Source organism: Galeopterus variegatus, unplaced genomic scaffold (assembly GCF_000696425.1).
Source record: "Galeopterus variegatus unplaced genomic scaffold, G_variegatus-3.0.2 Scaffold1913, whole genome shotgun sequence".
In the NCBI taxonomy this organism is placed as follows: domain Eukaryota; kingdom Metazoa; phylum Chordata; class Mammalia; order Dermoptera; family Cynocephalidae; genus Galeopterus; species Galeopterus variegatus.
The window spans coordinates 198699-207778 of record NW_007728024.1 but is presented as its reverse complement, the minus strand read 5'-3'; the positions used below and the strand labels follow the sequence as shown (position 1 = coordinate 207778).

Below are 9080 nucleotides of genomic sequence, written 5' to 3'. Positions count from 1 at the left end.
CCCCCCCCCCCCCCCCCCCCCATAAGTGTATCTTCAGGGTAGGGAATTTTCAAATTGCTTTCAGTGTAAACAGGAAAAGCAGATTCGAGGATATTATTCTTAGGTGGATACGCTCATCTATTCCTCTGTCTCTCACTTTGAATGTGTGGCCCTATTTGTTCTTTTGCTAGAAAATTTAGTGATGAATTTATATTCACTAAATGTTTATTGTTTGCTATGTTGTGCTAGACACCTTTGGATACATTACATTCATAGCCCTTTTATGAAAATCATGGTTTCAATTATCTAAAGACATATAGCAAAAACATATCTTTATTGTCTTATACTTTTGTGGTAGGAACATTTAATTCTTGGATTGTTAACAAATGAATAGTTCTTTGAAAAGCATCTCTAGTCGTAAGGGAAAAAGGGGGTGTTGCAAAAGTGGCAATGGTCACTTGGTTGGTAAATGAGGAAGGAAAGGCCTGTGGCCAAAGCAAGTTGCATTTTAAATTGGAGAAAAGATCACAGAAAGATAAAAATCAAACAAACTCTATAAAAAGAGTGTTTATTTGACTAAAAGGAGTCTTAAGTAGCTGCTTGGGGACGGAGTTTTTAACAATCATATTTGTGAACTCATGACTGATTTTTAACCAGGAATATTTTGAAGGCTATCATCTAGGGACATTTAAAGTGTATTTGCCCACTTGTTTTTGTGTTAGACCTATATATGGGTACATCTGAGCGCACATTTGCATTAGATAGTTTACTACACTTTGTAGAGCTGATGGCTTCTAAGTAGTTTCTAATGCCATTGCAGTAAATTGCTAGTGTCTGACAAAAGCCTTGATTTTAGACTAAGTGATTTCATATTTATATGCTGGTTCTAGGGTAGTAAGAAAAAATAGGTAGTGTACTAAATGATAATTTGTTTAAACAATTTAGGTGTTGTGCAAGGAATGATAACAGGGATTCGAGGATTGTGCAATGGCCTGGGGCCAGCTCTTTATGGATTTATTTTCTACATATTCCATGTGGAACTTAAAGAACTGCCAATAACAGGAACAGACTTGGGAACAAACACAAGCCCTCAGTACCACTTTGAACAGGTAACTAAAATTTTATCACATGATAAAATTGTATAGTTCATTTGGCCAGATTAAAAAAGTCACAAAAGCTTTTTTGGGTCACAAAAGTTTTTGAGATTCTTATTATTTTAGATTGAATAAAACTCTTAAAAACCAAAGCCTTGACTGTGTTCTCCTGTATGCCTCTGTGAAATTGGCTGTGCAGTTTTTTTTCCCCTTGATAATGAAGAATTATTTAAATATCTGGTTTGTCAAATTATACCTACTGGCATACATAATAACCATTTCTTTATTCTACTACTTGTCTTTCATGAGACTTCTGTAATGTCATTCTCCTATGTTAAGCCTGCCTTTTGTAGGAAAAGTCAGTTATGTGCTTGTAAGTCCCTTTGTTCACTTGTTTGCTGTATTTCCCTCCTTGCAACTGAAAATATTAATGCCAAACAATGTTAATCATTTTAGCCAATACAAACAGCTCATCAGTTTCCTGGGGTATTTAGCAGAGTTCCACATTAATCTTCCAATCAGCTAAGACTACTTTTAAATAAAAAAGGGTGATTTTTTGTGGGCTACACCCAAGTAAAACTGGCAGTGCAAGTTTTTGCTAAGAATGAATGTAATTTTGAGCTCAAACAAAGGTTTGTTTCTTTTCATGTTTTTCTCATTTTCAGTCACTTGAGAATGTAATTACCTTTTGCGAACAAAATGGCAGTTGATTCTACTACTGTAGTTAATATTGTATGCCTCTTGATTTTACTTGGAAGACTTCCTATGAACATTTTCCTGTTGGACAAATTAAGTGAAGGCTCATAGATATCCGTGTTCAGATTCTGGGTTGAAAGTGACAATATGATATTTTTGCATAGGCTGTTTTGTCAGTCATTCTCCCCAGAATTTTATATTGAGCATAATGATTTTTAATATAGCTTTAATGAAGAGAAGCTATTGGCTTATAATTCAGAGCAACCAGTTATTACTAAAAGATAAGTCATTTCAGGGCCGAGCCCGTGGCGCACTCGGGAGCGTACAGCACTGGGAGCTCAGTGACGCTCCCGCCACGGGTTCGGATCCTATATAGGAATGGCCGGTGCACTCACTGGCTGAGCGTGGGGTGGGCGACACCACACCAAGGGTTGCGATCCCCTTACCAGTCACGAAAAAGACAAAAAAAAAAAAGATAAGTTATTTCTTCTTATGAACAAAATTATTTGTACAAAAATCCTAATTATATTTTTCTTCCTCAGAATTCCATCATCCCTGGCCCCCCTTTCCTCTTTGGAGCGTGTTCAGTACTGCTGGCTCTGCTTGTTGCCTTGTTTATTCCAGAGCATACCAATTTAAGCTTAAGGTCCAGCAGCTGGAGAAAGCACTGTGGCAGTCACAGCCATCCTCATAGTACACAAGCGCCAGGAGAGGCCAAAGAACCTTTACTCCAGGACACAAATGTGTGACGACCGAAATCAGGAAGCTTTTTCTATCAGCACCCAGGTCTTAGTTTTCACCTGTAGTTCTGGATGTACATTCCATTTCCATCCACAGTGTACTTTGAAATTGTCTTAAGAAATGTATCTGCATGAACTCTGTGGGAACTAAAGAAAGAACCGGACAGTTTTCCAAAGATGTTACAATTTCTTTTGAAGAACCCTTTTGTTTATTAGCACCAGTTTCTTGCCACTAAGTTGTTTATTATACATCCTTTAATTAAAAACTATATATGTAACTTTTTAGATATTAGCATATGTCTCTGCTACCATTTCCTTAAGGTGTTGAGCTTTAACTCTATTTATGCTGACTCTCAGTAAGACGGAGTAGGTAGTATGGTTGTGAACCTATTCATTTTAACATTGTAAAATCTTGAGTCAGATTTTAATATTGTAAAATCTTGGGTCAAATAATTAAAAGCCTTAATGCAGGTGCACTAAAACAAAGAAATGGTAAATGAATTGTTTGTATTAAAAAAAACTCTAAAGAAAATTGTACTAAATCTGAATCATGTTTCAAGCTTGTTTGCAGTAATTTTATTTTAAACACATTCACTACTATTTTTGAAGTAAGAAAATATCAGCCATTTAGAATTTAAATTGGGGTGTTTAGAGCCTGTAAATCTAATGCTGGCTCAAATTTGTTCCCCAGCTACTTCTTATACCACTGTTCTTTTAATGTTTGCATAATCATAAGAACCTCAACACTTGAATACATAATCTAAAAATTATATAGTAAAGCTGGTAGCCTTGAAATGTCAATGTGATATCTTTATGTAGATAAATATATATAGTGGCCTTTCAAGACTGTCACAGTAACACTTTATTTACAGAGCTAATGTTTGTCCTAAATTTTCAGGACCCTAGAGGAGAGCTTTATACAATTACTGATGTGAATTTCTCTAAAGTGTATATTTTTGTGTCCAGTTATATTATTTAAAAAAGTGTTACTTTGTAAAAATTGTACATAAAGTATTGTATAGTTTACACTGTTTCCATCTTGTGTGTGGTTATTGCTTAATGCTTTTTAAACTTGGAACATTCACTATGGTTAAATAAGGTCTTAAAACAAATGTAAATATTCTGTTAATAAAATTAAATATTTTAATGTTTTTTTTTTTTTAAAAAGTCTTGATCTGTGAGTCCTTATAGGGCCTGTTTGTTTGGCTTTATTTGTTACCACAATTTTTTTACAGTAACAAGTCAAAGCTTTATACCTCTCCCTTTGAATAAATTTCTTTTCCCTCACTATAAAATACTCTTGTAGGAAGACAAGAGGAAAGAAATGAAAACTTAGTACACAAATTAACTGGAAGAACTTGATTTTCTAAGATAGGTATTGTAGATCGATCCTATTCTTTTTTTATATACTTTTTACATGTCATACTCTCAAAGTAATTATTTTAATATTTTATTAACAAAGCTCACAGTTTACAGAAATAATATTAAATGCAACATTTTTTATTATTAACACATGTACAACTTTATACTGCAAAACAATTTCAAGAAGTTTAGGAGGTAGAGCAAAGAATTAGCACACTCAGAAGTCTTGTGTATATATATACATTTAATACAAAAAAAAATCTTCAGCAAATTGAGATCAGAATGATCTCTATCCTATCCTGTAGAAATTCTCAATTTTCCATGTATGTATATGGAAAGAGAGCTACCTGTATGTCATGTATCCCATCCAAACCCTGACACAATGTTTCTTATATTTTACACAGTATTTACAACAAAGCAGATTCCAATATTACCAACAGGCTTCTTTCCAGAACAGTGCTTTCAAGTTATTGTAACCGAGTATTCTTAATATCATAGTATATCTAAATGAGGGAGAAGTCATTGCCCTAACATTAGTTACTAAATTTTTAGATTAGATCCCCAGTTTAAGACAGCTTGCAACTGCCAACAATTTCAACATGTAAGACTAAAGACAGTGGCTTCATAAAAAAAAAAAATAGAAAAGATTCTTTGTCTTACCATGGAACCAAGTAATGTTGGTATGTCATTAATATCTTGAAATGTCTCTTTCCTCATCTGTGTGATAAAGTACTTGAAAATAATTTTCAAATATCACATGATCATTAGCACTTTGCAAACAGAAACTGATTTAGAGGACTCTGAAGAGAATGCTACTCTGTACTGGGTGGTTGTCAACAAGAAAACAAAATGGGACCCTGTGATTCTGGGTGAATTTTTTTAAATCACCTAATTTTTTTCCAAGGAACAATTCTTACTTGAAACTTTTAGTTCTATGGAAGAGAAGAAAGTTGTAAGTTATTTTTTTTTTTGCCTACCTATTAAGTAAACATTAAAATAAACCCAAGTTTTGATATTATAAAAACAAATGCAATTAATATTCATGATGCTCATAGTAAGGATTTTTGTATGGTGCCAGTTTTTAAAGCAATACTCCACTGACGTAGATTTAATTGCATAACTAATAAAATTCCAAATTAAGGAGAAAAATCAGTTAAGTGTAAACTTGCAGGAAGTACTACAATCCTATAAACTTTTCACTTCAGATGATTAAAGCACTTTATACGTAACCTGGTCATGCAAATATACTGTCCAAATTATTTTTGTAAGTATATCAAATTTATTTAATAGACTCATTCAATAGCTAAGTATTTTCAAGTATATAATACTCATTTTTTTGCTATGAAGGCTTACAGGGTAAATTTGGGACTTTTCCCTTTAATGTAAATGTCAATAATATAGATATTCTAAGGAGATAATCATTTTCCCTCATAATTCTCAGGTGGCAAATTCACTTTTATTTTCCCAATGAAAATGATAAAATGAATTACTAGTATTCTTCGGTTTTATACTATTATGTTCTTTTTGTTTGTTTGTTTGTTTTAAAATATGACCAGTAAGGGCATCTTAACCCTTGATTTGGTGTTGTCAGCACCACGGCCATCCCTATATGGGATCTGAACCCACGGCCTTGGTGTTATCAGCACCACACTCTCCCAAGTGAGCCACGGGCCGGCCCTTACACTTTTATGTTCTGAGAAGGTTTAAATTTACCCAGATTTTCAATATGATTAGAATGTCCCTTACAAAGATCATCTATTTCCTTAGAACTGAATTTCTATGGATTAGTTTAATAAAATTCATACTACTATGATTCTATAAAACACCCATGTTCACAAACCAAAAAATATCATTTACTCCAAACCTTTACCAATCCCCAAGTACAAATTTGTTCCTATAAAGTGTCTGCCATAAATGACAGCAGTACTTACTTAAAAGAAGCCAAAGAATCTAACAGTAGTTCAAGTAAAATTTAAAACTTGCTTCTTTGGGATCTGATTTATGTTAACATATTTTTAAACCACCAGAGTTACTAAAATGTCAGTAAAAAAGTAAAAGACAACACTAGAATTAACTGTTTGGTAACTGCCCAGGGAAATATGCTGAAGATGTAGCAGGGTGCACTGTGGGTTTGGAAGTTTGTAATGCTCCGAGAGTGCCATCTTTCTGGTAGTCTGCAAATGAGGACAAAAAAGATGATTGGTATTCACTTGTCTTTACGTGTACGTTTAATTAAACCACAGTGTACAAAATCCAGTTCAGGAATGTTTTCTCACCTGAGTTACTAAATAGATTCTGGCTGAGACCACGTAAAGGAATACTATCTTCCCTTTTCTTCAGGTATTTGGATTCCAGCCCTAAATTTTCACCACTTAAAAGGAAAATAGTAATTACTTGTTGTAACAAAGTCTTATTTTCTCTTTATTAGTTAATTTTGAAGGTTATCTCATATATATATACATATACTATATATAATATGACTAAGTTATATTTATAGCTTAACTTTGTTCAGGTCACATTCTTCACTGGTTTCTCAAGCAAATAATAAGTAATCTGTACATAAACCAAAGTATTTTCTTCCCAGTAAAGAGTAAATTAAATCAAACTAAAAATCTTAAGAGCTGGCATAAGGACCTGGGGAGAAATACAAGTACTATAAAATTTTACACAATAGCACGTAAGTGATACATGATGGAAGAAAAATACATATATACATGCCTTGAGAATATCATGTAATTACTTAATAATTTCTATCTCATCCTGTATTTAAAATGAATAAGACTTCTTTTTGCTTTGACCAAAAGCTCTTCAAAATTGTGTAGTGCTTCAAAGTAGTTATTATCAAATATTGATACAGAGCAATAATGATTTCTGGTTAGATAAATACAAATGTGAAACTTTGGGGAAAAAAGGACATCTCCGTATTTTTCCCCTTCCTATGACTGCATTTCTTCTTTCTCAATCTGTCCAGTGTTAATAGTTTCCCTAGCAGTATACTTGTAATAAGAAGTTAAAGTCTCTTGAAAAACAATGACAATATAAGTGACAGTCTTCTCCCAATTTTCAGAAAGTGGATAAATAGGTAGTTTTTCAGCTTTAACTTTATTTTTTTCTTTAACCTTTGATATACATTGCTACTTTCTGCTAGCTGACAACAAATAAAAGAACAAACCAGTTCTAAACAGAAAAAAAATCACTGAACAGTCCTAGTTTTATGAACAGATGATTATATTAAATTTTGTACTGTATATATGATTATCATATTTTCTCTAGTAAAATTGCTCTTGGTGTCTATAATGAATTATATATATACATATATATAGAGAGAGAGAGAAAGAAACATAAACATTATGGTATTCTACCATTAATATGAATTCCAGATGCTCTGCCTTATGACCCAGTGTGATTCAATATAACATATGCATTCCAAAATTCTGATCTTTTTGAAAAGGGAGGCTCACAAACATTAACTATTTTAATACTCATCTTGGTAGCAATTTCAGAATACCCAGTGACTAAGGGCTAGAGAGTTAAAGAACCCTTTTTGAGCTATGTTAGTAATTTAGTTTGCAACGTATTGGGACTGCACTAGCTCACGATAATGAGTGCTGGCAGACAGTTCTTACAGCCATTAAATTTTAAGTAAATAAAGAACTATAATGATTTAAAAATTACAAACATGAAGATTGCCCAGAGAGAAAAGTTTGCATGTACGAGTTGTTTAACCACAAGTCACTGATTCAATAAACTTCACTATATAAAACCTGATTTAGACCTAAAAAATAGGGAAAGAATTTCTGAGCAGGCAAAACAAGTCACAAATATTAAAGTTTTATTTCTGTTACCTCAGAGACAATCTTGCAAACATTTTTACTCTTATACACCATATATTTCTAGCAGATTAACTAGCTGCTTTCTTAGATTACTTTACACTGGAAGCAATAAATCAGAAAAATGGAGTGCTTCCAAGGGCAGACATAGCTATATAAAAAAAAAAAAAAAAAATGAAAAACAGCCAATTATAAGGAATTAAAGATTTCTATGTACATACCCAAGAATATTTAAAAAGGCAATACTATCTTCAGTTATGTAGGAAAATCTCTTGTGACAAATAAAATTCTACTATATATCTAAGAGTATCCCACAGTTTTAAAAAATATGTATGAGAAACTTACTCTTTATAGCTAAAAGTGATTCAAATTCCACTGACCAGGAACTTAAAATGTTTCAGATAAATAATTGGGTATCATAGCTTTCAAGCACTGATAAAAATTCTTTAAGATAACCTTCAAAATTGCAAACATTACATTTTATGCCAATAAGCACTTACTTTTCCTTATCATTTGAGCAAGGTATACTCATAGTTGCTCCTGACTGGACATCTCCTAGCAGTGTATTTGGTTTTGTAAACTGCAAATTAAACTGAACCTGTGAAGAGGGAAAACATCTCATATAACTGAATTAGTGAGAAGGGAGACAGTTCTATGCTTGAGATAAACGGTTAAATTTCCTAATAAATATACACCAAAAAAATACAGGTGTTACCTCTATTTTATAACACAAGCACATTCTATTGAGAAGATTTAATAAAAAGAATCCTACTTCTTACCAAAAAAGTAAGTTCCTGTCACAAGCAAGATGAATATAAAATGATTTAATTATTGTGAAACAAAAACCTGAACACTAATACGTTCAAGTAAGTGTTACAGTATTAACAGCAACCAAATACCACAATAATGCATTTACCCCATACATTCTGAAAATTCTTCCCTTTTCAAGAACTTTCAAAGTCTATGTTATATTTAATTAAGGATTCTCAATGAGGGCTTAGAATATGAATTTTGAAATAGTCTAAAATAATCAAGAATCTATGTAAAGATACAAAATAAAATATCAGCATATAAGATATTGTAGTTATTTAAAGTAATAATGTACTGAGTGGGTTTTATGCCCAGAAGGTATAAGTGGGTTATGTATCAGGAAATCTATAAATATAAATCACTATACTGTGCTCGCTTCGGCAGCACATATACTAAAATTGGAACGATACAGAGAAGATTAGCATGGCCCCTGCGCAAGGATGACACGCAAATTCGTGAAGCGTTCCATATTTTTAGAGCTGGAATCAACCCAAATGTCCATCATCGGATGAGTGGATACGGAAAATGTGGTATATCTACACAATGGAATACTACTCAGCTATAAAAAC

General features: G+C 32.7%; 2 protein-coding genes across 3 annotated transcripts in view; one reads left to right on the top strand and one right to left on the bottom strand.

Moving 5' to 3' along the window:
- Positions 1-3669, top strand: part of HIAT1 (hippocampus abundant transcript 1) — a 43639-nt gene extending 39970 nt beyond the window's left edge. The window contains exons 11-12 of the mRNA XM_008579571.1: positions 925-1088; positions 2312-3669. Coding sequence (XP_008577793.1) covers positions 925-1088; positions 2312-2518 — 371 coding nt within the window. The 3' untranslated portion in view covers positions 2519-3669. The remainder of the gene's footprint in view (positions 1-924; positions 1089-2311) is intronic.
- Positions 3670-5500: 1831 nt separating this feature from the next.
- The window catches only part of SASS6 (spindle assembly 6 homolog (C. elegans)), a 50894-nt gene continuing 47314 nt past the window's right edge, over positions 5501-9080 (bottom strand). For both annotated transcript variants that reach the window (XM_008579569.1, XM_008579570.1), the window contains 3 exons: positions 8202-8299; positions 6148-6242; positions 5501-6045 (listed from right to left, as the gene is read on the bottom strand). In XM_008579569.1, the coding sequence (XP_008577791.1) occupies positions 5942-6045; positions 6148-6242; positions 8202-8299 (297 nt within the window). In that variant the 3' untranslated portion in view covers positions 5501-5941. The remainder of the gene's footprint in view (positions 6046-6147; positions 6243-8201; positions 8300-9080) is intronic.